The sequence below is a fragment of the Oncorhynchus keta genome, chromosome 25 (genome assembly GCF_023373465.1).
Source record: "Oncorhynchus keta strain PuntledgeMale-10-30-2019 chromosome 25, Oket_V2, whole genome shotgun sequence".
NCBI lineage: Eukaryota > Metazoa > Chordata > Actinopteri > Salmoniformes > Salmonidae > Oncorhynchus > Oncorhynchus keta.
This window is the reverse complement of record NC_068445.1, coordinates 43,448,599-43,461,452: the sequence shown is the minus strand read 5'-3', so window position 1 is coordinate 43,461,452 and position 12,854 is coordinate 43,448,599. Positions and strand designations below refer to the sequence as shown.

Here is a 12,854-nt window from a genome sequence, read left to right as displayed (position 1 = left end):
TTATTCATCAATGTTACAGTTGTTATGCTGTATATAGTGGTGTATATAGTGGTGTATATATTGGTGTATGTAGTGGTGTATATAGTGATGTATATAGTAGTGTATATAGTGGTGTATATAGTGATGTATATAGTGATGTATAAGGTGGTGTATATAGTGGTGTATATAGTGGTGTATATAGTGATGTATATAGTGCTGTATATAGTGGTGTATATAGTGGTGTATATAGTGATGTATATAGTGCTGTATATAGTGGTGTATATAGTGGTGTATATAGTGATGTATATAGTGGTGTATATAGTGATGTATATAGTGATGTATATAGTGGTGTATATAGTGGTGTATATAGTGGTGTATTAGGTGATGTATATAGTGATGTATATAGTGGTGTATATAGTGATGTATATAGTGATGTATATAGTGGTGTATATAGTGATGTATATAGTGATGTATATAGTGGTGTATATAGTGGTGTATATAGTGGTGTATATAGTGATGTATGTAGTGGTGTATATAGTGGTGTATATAGTGATGTATATAGTGGTGTATATAGTGGTGTATATAGTGGTGTATATAGTGATGTATATAGTGGTGTATATATGTATATAGTGGTGTATATAGTGGTGTATATAGTGGTGTATATAGTGGTGTATATAGTGGTGTATATAGTATATAGTGTATATAGTGGTGTATATAGTGGTGTATATAGTGGTTTATATAGTGGTGTATATAGTGGTGTATATAGTGGTGTATGTAGTGGTGTATATAGTGGTGTATATAGTGCTGTATATAGTGGTGTATATAGTGGTGTATATAGTGCTGTATATAGTGGTGTATATAGTGATGTATATAGTGGTGTATATAGTGGTGTATATAGTGGTGTATATAGTGGTGTATGTAGTGGTGTATATAGTGATGTATATAGTGATGTATATAGCGGTTTATATAGTAATGTACTGTATATAGTAGTGTATATAGCGGTGTATATAGTGGTGTATATAGTAATGTACTGTATATAGTGATATATATGGTGATGTATACAGTGATGTATATAGTGGTATATATAGTGATATAACTCCCTACTGAGGAATGCATTCTTGACCTGATTAGACCTGGTCCTAGATCAGTGGAGCTCCTTTCTTAAGAATGCAGTGTTGCTCTGGCATCCTGATTAGACCTGGTCCTAGATCAGTGGAGCTATGTGTGTGTGTGTGTGTGTGTGTGTGTGTGTGTGTGTGTGTGTGTGTGTGTGTGTGTGTGTGTGTGTGTGTGTGTGTGTGTGTGTGTGTGTGCGTGCGTGCGTGCGTGCGTGCGTGCGTGCGTGCGTGCGTGCGTGTGTGTGTGCATGCTTGTGTGTTTCCACTTTGAGGTGAACATCAGACCACATCCTCTCGTATAAAGAGAGAGATCAGAGAGCATCACAGCACAGTAGACCCTGAACTACTGAGGTTACATCAGTTAAATTACCATGATCCTCTCCACAGCAGCCCGTTTCTGGACCTCTGCCATGATCCTTCTATATCTGCACTCAGGTAGGTGTGTGTTTGTGTTATCTGACATATATATATATATATATATGATTATTTCTGTAATTAGTTAGTGTTGGTGTTTTGTCCAATGCTCCTAGGTGACTGTGCAGAGATCATTGGTGGAAAGGAGGTGAAGCCTCACTCCTTACCCTACATGGCTCTACTGGAGGACAACAAAGGAAACAAAATGTGTGGAGGAATCCTGATCCACCAGCAATGGGTTCTGACTGCGGCCCACTGTACTGAGTAGGTCCAATATCTGTCACACCCCGAGGGCTCTCTATGGTGTTTTAGGTCAGGGCGTGACTAGGGGGGTTTCTAGGTATTATATTTCTATGTTGGTGTGTGTGTGTATGGTTCCCAATTGGAGGCAGCTGATAGTCGTTACCTCTAATTGGGGATCATACTTAGTTTGTCCTTTTTCCCAGCTGCGATGTGGGATATTGTTTCGTATGAGTGCGATGTAGTTCACGATCGTTATATCGTCGTCGTCGTCGTCGTCGTCGTCGTCGTCGTCGTCGTCGTCGTTGTTGTTGTTGTTTTGGAAGTGTCACTGTCATTCAAATGTGGAACTCTACTCACGCTGCTCCTTGGTCCAATTATTCACACGATGGTCGTGACAATATCAGTGTTTTTGTCCTTGTACAGATGTTGTCACTGTAATGACACTGTTGCTTAGCAACTCCGTCTCAAATGTTAGATTTTTTTTTACATTGTGCTTCTGAGATTGTGTCATTGTAGTTGTTGGGCTGCTTCCTTCAGCTGATCTAACCAGAAGGTTGTGTTTCTGTCTGAAGCATCAACAAGGTGTTTCTAGGGGTCCACTCCATCAAACAGGAGGAGAAAGAGACTAGACAGGTCCGTAAGGTGAAAGGTCGCGTCCCTCATCCCTGTTATGACCCCGAATTCAAAGTCAACGACATCATGCTGCTGAAGGTCAGTCACTACTGTGGTGTCAGCCATTATTCAAAATATAGAGACGGTTGAAGGAGAATTGACACGACCCTCTTCTTCTTCTATCCAGTTGGATAAGAAAGTAAAGCCGACTAAGGCGGTGAGACCTCTAGCGTTACCTGTCCCTGTGCCAGACGTCCAAGCAGGGACCCCCTGCTCAGTGTCTGGATGGGGAGCCACCGAGAACAATGCTAAAACCATGTCTGACGTCCTGAAATCTACCAACGTCACCGTGATCGACAGGAGAAAATGTAACTCTGCAGACTACTACAACATGACCCCAATCATCACCTACAGCATGCTGTGTGCCGGCTCTGTGGACAAGACCAGGGTGGACTCATGTCAGGTGTGTGTGTGTGTGTGTGTGTCAGAGGAGGCTGGTGGGAGGAGCTGCAGGAGGACGGACTCATTGTAATGACTGGAATGGAATTACTGGAAAGGTGTCAGACATGGAAACTACATGTTTGACTCCATTCCATCGATGCCATTCCAGACATTACCATGAGCCATCCTCCTAAAACTCCTCCTACCAGCCACCTGTGTGTGTGTGTGCACTCGCTGATAAAGTTGTAATATATTTTGCAGGGAGCCAATGATCAACCATTGATACATGCGTTAAACTGTATATATTGTTTGTAAATGACAAAGTAATCATGTATGAATTGATGTGCTGTGTGTTTTCAGGGAGACTCTGGTGGCCCGTTGGTGTGTGGAGGTGAACTAAGGGGAGTCGTGTCGTTCGGTACAAAATGTGGCATCAAGACCAAACCTGGGGTGTACACACTCATATCGAAAATGTACCTTGACTGGATCAACAAAACCATGAGGAAGTCACTGATTGACTGATTGATACCTGCTTTTCTCAATCATTTGTGAAACTATTTAATATTTACTGAATTTGAATTACAGCTCACGTGCTGGAAGCTGTGAAGTATGTTTGAACTCTTGCCAAGCTTTGTGTGAAGATGTGCAGTGATGTAATGAGAACCTAGGCATGTGATGTAGGTACAAAATGGGAAAATATGTGTAACCGATGTGAACTCGCTCTGAGACCTTGAAGTTGTTGTTGCTCTGCGAGGCTCTTTTGTGGAGCGATGGGGAACGATACTTCGAGAGTGGCTGTCGTCTGTGTGCAGAGGGTCCCTGGTTCGAGCCCAGGTCGGGGCGAGGAGAGGGATGGAACCTATACTGTTACATATGGATAAAGGAATTGCTGACAAATTAAAATGTGAAAACAAACAGACATTTCAGGTGTTTTACCATCCTTTTAAATGGACTACTATCTATTCAACCTGACATGTCAAGTCTTGTTCTAGTTGGAAATAAAGTTAGTTAGTAGATAGTTCAAGACTGGAAGTGTCGTCTTTTTTAAACATGAAAGTCACACCGTGAGAAACGTCTTTCATCTGAAAAACCACTTCCTGTCACCGTCTCAACCTTAGTTACAGAAACATACACATCCTCGGGGCACAACGTAGTCATCAGGAAACATCCTCAGGGCCCAACGTAGTCATCAGGAAACATCCTCAGGGCCCAACGTAGTCATCAGGAAACATCCTCAGGGCCCAACGTAGTCATCAGGAAACATCCTCAGGGCCCAACGTAGTCATCAGGAAACATCCTCAGGGCACAACGTAGTCATCAGGAAACATCCTCAGGGCCCAACGTAGTCATCAGGAAACATCCTCAGGGCCCAACGTAGTCATCAGGAAACATCCTCAGGGCCCAACGTAGCCATCAGGAAACATCCTCAGGGCCCAACGTAGTCATCAGGAAACCTCCTCAGGGCCCAACGTAGTCATCAGGAAACATCCTCAGGGCCCAACGTAGTCATCAGGAAACATCCTCAGGGCCCAACGTAGTCATCAGGAAACATCCTCAGGGCCCAACGTAGTCATCAGGAAACATCCTCAGGGCCCAACGTAGTCATCAGGAAACATCCTCAGGGCCCAACGTAGTCATCGAAAGAAACTGTTATAGAACCGCCACCGACATACAGTGCCTTGCGAAAGTATTCGGCCCCCTTGAACTTTGCGACCTTTTGCCACATTTCAGGCTTCAAACAAAGATATAAAACTGTATTTTTTTGTGAAGAATCAACAAGTGGGACACAATCATGAAGTGGAACGACATTTATTGGATATTTCAAAAAAATTTAACAAATCAAAAACTGAAAAATTGGGCGTGCAAAATTATTCAGCCCCCTTAAGTTAATACTTTGTAGCGCCACCTTTTGCTGCGATTACAGCTGTAAGTCGCTTGGGGTATGTCTCTATCAGTTTTGCACATCGAGAGACTGACATTTTTTCCCATTCCTCCTTGCAAAAAAGCTCGAGCTCAGTGAGGTTGGATGGAGAGCATTTGTGAACAGCAGTTTTCAGTTCTTTCCACAGATTCTCGATTGGATTCAGGTCTGGACTTTGACTTGGCCATTCTAACACCTGGATATGTGTATTTTTGAACCATTCCATTGTAGATTTTGCTTTATGTTTTGGATCATTGTCTTGTTGGAAGACAAATCTCCGTCCCAGTCTGGGGTCTTTTGCAGACTCCAGGTTTTCTTCCAGAATGGTCCTGTATTTGGCTCCATCCATCTTCCCATCAATTTTAACCATCTTCCCTGTCCCTGCTGAAGAAAAGCAGGCCCAAACCATGATGTTGCCACCACCATGTTTGACAGTGGGGATGGTGTGTTCAGGGTGATGAGCTGTGTTGCTTTTACGCCAAACATAGCGTTTTGCATTGTTGCCAAAACGTTCAATTTTGGTTTAATCTGACCAGAGCACCTTCTTCCACATGTTTGGTGTGTCTCCCAGGTGGCTTGTGGCTAACTTTAAACAACACTTTTCATGGATATCTTTAAGAAATGGCTTTCTTCTTGCCACTCTTCCATAAAGGCCAGATTTGTGCAATATACGACTGATTGTTGTCCTATGGACAGAGTGTCCCACCTTAGCTGTAGATCTCTGCAGTTCATCCAGAGTGATCATGGGCCTCTTGGCTGCATCTCTGATCAGTCTTCTCCTTGTATGAGCTGAAAGTTTAGAGGGACGGCCAGGTCTTGGTAGATTTGAAGTGGTCTGATACTCCTTCCATTTCAATATTATCGCTTGCACAGTGCTCCTTGGGATGTTTAAAGCTTGGGAAATCTTGTTGTATCCAAATCCGGCTTTAAACTTCTTCACAACAGTATCTCGGACCTGCCTGGTGTGTTCCTTGTTCTTCATGATGCTCTCTGCGCTTTTAACAGACCTCTGAGACTATCACAGTGCAGGTGCATTTATACGGAGACTTGATTACACACAGGTGGATTGTATTTATCATCATTAGTCATTTAGGTCAACATTGGATCATTCAGAGATCCTCACTGAACTTCTGGAGAGAGTTTGCTGCACTGAAAGTAAATGGGCTGAATAATTTTGCACGGCAAATTTTTCAGTTTTTTGATTTGTTAAAAAAGTTTGAAATATCCAATAAATGTTGTTCCACTTCATGATTGTGTCCCACTTGTTGTTGATTCTTCACAAAAAAATACAGTTTTATATCTTTATGTTTGAAGCCTGAAATGTGGCAAAAGGTCGCAAAGTTCAAGGGGGCCGAATACTTTCGCAAGGCACTGTACATGAGGTCCAATCCAATGATGTGTATAAACCCTGGAGGGAGTGGTTATCATCTAGTAAGCAATACTACACACACACACAAAAACAAATTAAACTGTAGAAATCATTAGGAGAATATCACAGCACTGGCAGTTAAGTAAATACTGTGAAACATAATCATTCCACTAGAACTGCAGATATATTATGGACATTTTCAGAAATTACAACGCAAACATAATGAATCCTAAGGGTAGCACCTTCAATACATGCATTTCTATAAGTATTATTTCTATAAGTGTATATATGTTTTACAGTGGAGAACAAATGGCTTTGCGATGGTTTAAAAACAGAGACCCCTATAAGTCATCTGGTGTTAACAAAATAAAAATAAAAATAGTTTACATGCACCTCATACAACAGTTGTAGACATTACCGTGAAATTCTTACTTACAAGCCCTTAAAATGCAGTTCAAGAAATTGAGTTATGGAAATATTTACTAAATACTTAAACTTAAAACATAAAATAACACAATAAATAACAATAACGGTGCTATGTACAGGCGGTACCGGTACCGATACCGAATCAATGTGCGGTGTTACAGGTTAGTTGAGGTAATTTGTACATGTAGGTAGGGGTAAAGTGACTATGCATAGATAATAAATAGCGAGTAGCAGCAGTGTATAAAGAAAGTAGTGGGTGTCAACACAAATAGTCCAGGTGGCCATATGATTAATTGTTCAGCAGTCTTATGGATTGGGGGTAGAAGCTGTTAACGAGCCTTTTGGACCAGGACTTGGTGCTCCAGTACCACTTGCTATGATGTAAGAGAGAGAACAGTCTATGACTTGGGTGACTAGAGTCTTTGACACTTTTTTGGGCCTTCCTCTGACACTGCCTAGTATATAGGTCCTGGATGGCAGGAATCTTGGTCCCCAGTGATATCCTGAGCCATAGCATCGAGCAGTTGCCATACCAGGTGGTGATGCAACAGGTCAGGAGGCTCTCGATGGTGCAGCTGTAGAACTTTTTTGAGGATCTGGGGGACCCATGCCAGATCTTTTCAGTCTCCTGCAGGGGAAAAGGTGTTGTCGTGACTTCTGCACGACTGTCTTGATGTGTTTGGACCATGATTGATGATGTGGATACCAATAAACTTGAAACTCTCAACCCGCTCCACTACAGCCCTGTTGATGGGAAAGGAGGGGTACCTTCCTTTTCCTATAGTCCACCATCAGCTCCTTTGTCTTTCCCATGTTGAGGGAGATTGTTGTTGTCTTGGCAACACACTACCAGGTCTCTGACCTCCTCCCTATAGGCTGTCTTATCGTTGTCAGTGATCAGGCACCACTGTTGTGTCGTCAGCAAACTTAATGATGGTATCGGAGTCGTGCTTTGCCACGCAGTACAGGAGTACGGAGGTACAGGAGGTGACTAAGCATGAACCCCTGAGAGGCCCCCATGTTGAGGATGAGCGTGGCAGATGTGTTGTTGCCTACCCCACCTGCGGGCGGCCCATCAGGAAGTCCAGGATCCGGTTGCAGAGGGAGGTGTTTAATCCCAGGGTTCTTAGCTTAGTAATGAACTTTGTGGGCACTATGCTGTTGAACGCTAGGCTGTAGTCAATGAACATCATTCTCACATGCAGAGCGATTTAGATTCCGCCATCTGTGGTTCTGTTCAGACTGTATGCAAATTGGAGTGGGTCTAGGGTGTTGATGTGAGCCATGACCAGCCTTTCAAAGCACTTCATTGCTACCGACTGAGTGCTATGGGCGGTAATCATTTAGGCAGGTTACCTTTGCTTTCTTGGACACAGGGACTATGGTGGTCTGCTTGAAACGTAAGTATTACAAATTCGGCCAGGGACAGGTTGAAAATGTCACTGAAGACACTTGCCATTTGGTGCTCTGAGTACACGTCCTGGTAATCCGTCTGGCACCGCGGCCTTGTGAATGTTCACCTGTTTAAAGGTCTTGCTCATATCGACTAGGGAGAGCGTGATTACACAGTCATCCGGAACAGCTGATGCTATTATGCATGCTTCAGTGTTGTTTGCCTCGAAGGGAGCATAAAAGTCATTCAGCTCATCTGGTAGGCTCGCGTTCCCTTTGTAGTCCGTAATAGATTGCAAGCCCTGCCAGATGCAACTAGCTTCAGAGCCGGTGTACTAGGATTCAATCTTAGTCCTGTTTTGGTTCTTTGCCTGTTTGATGGTTCATCTGAGGGCATAGCGGGATTTCTTATAAGCATCTGGATTAGTGTCCCGCTCCTGCAAGTCAACAAATTCTTATTTTCAATGACGGCCTGTCGTTCTGCCTGTTCAGGGGCAGAACAACAGATTTGTACCTTGTCAGCTCGGGGATTTGAACTTGCAACCTTCCGGTTACTAGTCCAACGCTCTAAACACTAGGGTACCCTGCCGCCCCAAAAAGCAGCAGCAGCCTTTAGCTCAGTGTGGATGTTGCCTGTAATCCATGGCTCCTGGTTGGGATTCTGGTTACTATTATTTGACCATGCTGGTCATTTATGAACATTTGAACATCTTGGCCATGTTCTGTTATAATCTCCCCCCGGCACAGCCAGAAGAGGACTGGCCACCCCTCATAGCCTGGTTCCTCTCTAGGTTTCTTCCTAGGTTTTGGCCTTTCTAGGGAGTTTTTCCTAGCCACCGTGCTTCTACACCTGCATTGCTTGCTGTTTGGGGTTTTAGGCTGGGTTTCTGTACAGCACTTTGATTTATCAGCTGATGTAAGAAGGGCTATAAAAATACATTTGATTTGATTCTGGTTGGGATATATACTTACTGTCACTGTAGGGACGACGTCGTCAATGTACTTATTGATGAAGTCCGTGACTGAGGTGTTATACCCCTCACTCGGTGAGATCATCCCGTTTTTTTCCCCCAGTGACACGTTGGTCAATCGAACGAATGGAAGGGGCAGATTACCAACTCGCTGACTAATTCTCACAAGGCACCCCGATCTCTTCACCTTGTATTTCCGTCTTTTTAATTTCACGCTGATGATGGGAATTTGAGCCTGGTCTCGGAGAAGCAGTATATATTTTGCGTCGGACTCATAAAAAACGAAAATCTATATCCAGTTTGAGATGAGTAGCGCTTTTCTGATATCCAGAAGCTCTTTTCGGTCATGAGAGACAGTAGCAGAAACATTATGTACAAAATAAGTTACAAACGATGCAGAAAAAAAAAAACACAGAAAATTGCACAGTTGGATAGGAGCCCGTAAAATGGCAGCCATCCCCTCCGGGCACCATTACCAAGCCAGCAGTGTTTCAGTTATTAATGCATTTAATACATTCTGTAAAGGATAATCAACAAAGGGTTAGGCATTATCCTTCCAACAGAGTTTCATTATTTTCCTAGATAATGCATACAGCCCTGAGTTGATTATCCATTATAAATGTGTTCAACATCCACTGATGTAGAGTAGCTAGCAAGAATCTACCAGATAGCTACAGTAGTTGCCTTGGTAACCAAACGAACAGACATGCTAGCTTAGCTAACCAGTGCTGCTGACTTGCTATTACGAAAATCGGAAAAATCAACAACGCCAATAATATTTTCAAAAATCGACTTTTGCTTTCAAAAGCAGCTCAAACGAGGAACATGTAAGAATAGACGTCATAGCTGTTGAATTCTACCTTATTAGGGAAACAGTGCACATTCTAGAATGCCCTTACAAGCCAATCAGAAAGAATTCAGCAATGCCATGGTATAAAACCCATATAAATCAATGAAATAGAATGTATACACGCACTGTGTGATCATGACCAATTCCCATAACACTGGGCAGATTGAGGTGTGAGGCACTCAGTGGAACACCAAGTCTATCAGCGGTTGTGAAACTGAAGACCCCCCACACCGCCCCAGCCCCCATCTCGCTAGTTTCCTCTCACACAGTGGTTCACTAACTCACTAACTACCCTGAAACACTGAGTCAGCATAACTGCCTGCCTGTATTGACATCCCCTGTAGCTCACAGGCTGTCAGTAAGCTAACCCACAGACCACAGTCAGGCTTTACTTCTGACTCTATCGGCATCTGCAAAGACCATTGGTTTTCTTCAGAAGTATCCCACGCTAACAAGGGGGGTGTGCTTTAACACAAATGCTGCTGTTTTACTGAGACAAGTTATCTTTATTCCCTAACCATCGTCAGCTATCAATCAGTTTATCCATCAACTTCCAGCTTCACTGATGAAATGTGAAAAGCACACAGCACATCCATAAAAAAAGATGTTTCTGTGTCGTACAAGGGTGGTTTAAATATCTCCAACGTTTATTCCTTTTTTCATTTTTACCTTTTAATTTACCAGGTAGGTCACTGGAAAACAAGTTCTTATTTACAACCACGGCCTGAAGAAGTGTGTCTCAAGCTTGGTTGCAGGGTTAGTGCCAGCTAGTTCAGAGAAATTGCTGACATGATGAAATGCTTTGATGGCAGATTCACCACAGACCCCCATAAGGTGAAACCACAGCGTCCCTGAGAAACCATGATTGTCATTGCGATGAGATCTGAGATGAAACTAAAACCATCCCGTTTCTCAGAAACTACGTGGATGGATTCTAATGTATGAGCACATGTCAAATCAAATCAAATGTTATTAGTCACATGAGCCAAATATAACAGGTGTCGACCATACAGTGAAATGATACCTACGAGCCCCTAACCAACAATGCAGTTAAAAAAATAAGAATAAGAGATAAAACTAACAAGTAATTAAAGAGCAGCAGTAAAATAACAGTAGCGATACTATATACAGTGGGGGGTACCGATACAGAGTTTAATGTGTGGGGGCACCGGCTATTTGAGGTCGTCTGTACATGTAGGTAGAGTTATTAAAGTGACTATGCATAGATGACAACAGAGAGTAGCAATGGTGTAATGGGGTGGTGAGAGGGGGTGTGAAGGGGGGGGGGTGGGCACTGCAAATAGTCTGGGAAGCCATTTGACTAGATGTTCAGGAGTCTTATGGATTTGGGGTACAAGCTGTTTAGAAGCCTCTTGGACCTAGACTCCGGTACCACTTGCTGTGATGTAGCAGAGAGAACAGTCTATGACTAAGGTGGCTGGAGTCTTTGAACATTTTTAGGGCCTTCCTCTGACACTGCTTGTTATAGAGGTCCTGGATGGCAGGAAGCTTGGCCCCAGTGATGTACTGGGTCATTCGCACTACCCTTTGTAGGTCCTTGAGGTTGAATGCCGAGCAGTTGCCATACCAGGCGGTGATGCAACTGGTCAGGATGCTCTCGATGGTGCAGCTGTAGAACCTTTTGAGGATCTGATGACCCATGCCAAATATTTTCAGTCTCCTGAGGGGGAATAGGTTTTGTCATGCCCTCTTCACGACTGTCTTGGTGTGCTTGGGATCATGTTAGTTTGTTGGTTATGTGGACACCAAGGAACTTGAAGCTCTCAACCTGCTCCACTGCAGCCCCGTCGATAATATGAGAATAGGGGCATGCTCGGCCCTCTTTTTCCTGTAGTCCACAGTCATCTCCTTTGTCTTGATCACGCTGAGGGAGAGGTTGTTGTCCTTGCACCACACGGCCAGGTCTCTGACCTTCTCCCTATAGGCTGTCTCATAATTGTTGGTGATCAGACCCAGGAGCCTTGATTTATTGATGAGCTTTGAGGGCACTATGGTGTTGAATGCTGAGCTGTAGTCAATGAATAGCATTCTCACATAGGTGTTCCTTTTGTCGAGGTGGGAAAGGGAGAGCAATGGAGATGCATCATGCATCATGCATCATCTGTGGATCTGTCGGGGCGGTATGCAAATTGTAGTGGTTCTAGGGTTTCTGGGATGATGGTGTTGATGTGAGACATGACCAGCCTTTCAAAACACTTCATGGCTACAGACGTGAGTGCTAAGGGTCGGTAGTCATTTAGGCAGGTTACCTCAGTGTTCTTGGGCACGGGGACTATGGTGGTCTGCTTAAAACATGGTGGCATTACAGACTTGGAGAGGGAGCTGTTGTTGGCCAGTTGGTCAGCGCATGCGCACAGTACCTGGCAGCTCTTGGCTGTGCTCTCTTTGTAGTCTGTAATGGTTTGCAAGCTGCCACATCCGACGAGCTTAAGAGCGTAGTACGATTCGATCTTAGTCCTGTACTGAAGGCCCCAAAAAATGGTCAAAGACTCTAGTCACCCAAGTCATAGACTGTTCTCTCTCTTACATCATAGCAAGTGGTACTGGAGCACCAAGTCCTGGTCCAAAAGGCTCGTTAACAGCTTCTACCCCCAATCCATAAGACTGCTGAACAATTAATCATATGGCCACCTGGACTATTTGTATTGACACCCACTACTTTCTTTATACACTGCTGCTACTCGCTGTTTATTATCTATGCATAGTCACTTTACCCCTACCTACATGTACAAATTACCTCAACTAACCTGTAACACCGCACATTGATTCGGTACCGGTACCGCCTGTACATAGCACCGTTATTGTTATTTATTGTGTTACTTTAGATAAAAAATGTCACTACATTTTATTTTGTAAATATTTTCTTAACTCAATTTCTTGAACTGCTTTTTAAGGGCTTGTAAGAATTTCACAGTAATGTCTACAACTGTTGTATGAGGTGCACGTGACAATTTTGGGGGGGATTTTGTTAACACCAGATGAATAACAGGGGTCGCTGTTTTCAAGCCATTTGTTCTCCACTGTAAAACATATATACACTTATAGAAATGCATGTATTGAACATGCTACCCTTAGGATTATTATAATTGTTTTTGTA

General features: G+C 43.3%; 1 protein-coding gene across 1 annotated transcript; it reads left to right on the top strand.

Moving 5' to 3' along the window:
- Positions 1 to 1,367: 1,367 nt before the first annotated feature.
- Positions 1,368 to 3,726, top strand: LOC118373183 (granzyme A-like). Its single transcript, XM_052479698.1, has 5 exons — positions 1,368 to 1,532; positions 1,628 to 1,775; positions 2,327 to 2,465; positions 2,554 to 2,829; positions 3,168 to 3,726. Exons 1-5 carry the CDS (start codon positions 1,469 to 1,471, stop codon positions 3,327 to 3,329), a joined length of 789 nt encoding a protein of 262 aa, XP_052335658.1. The 5' UTR covers positions 1,368 to 1,468; the 3' UTR covers positions 3,330 to 3,726.
- Positions 3,727 to 12,854: the final 9,128 nt, after the last annotated feature.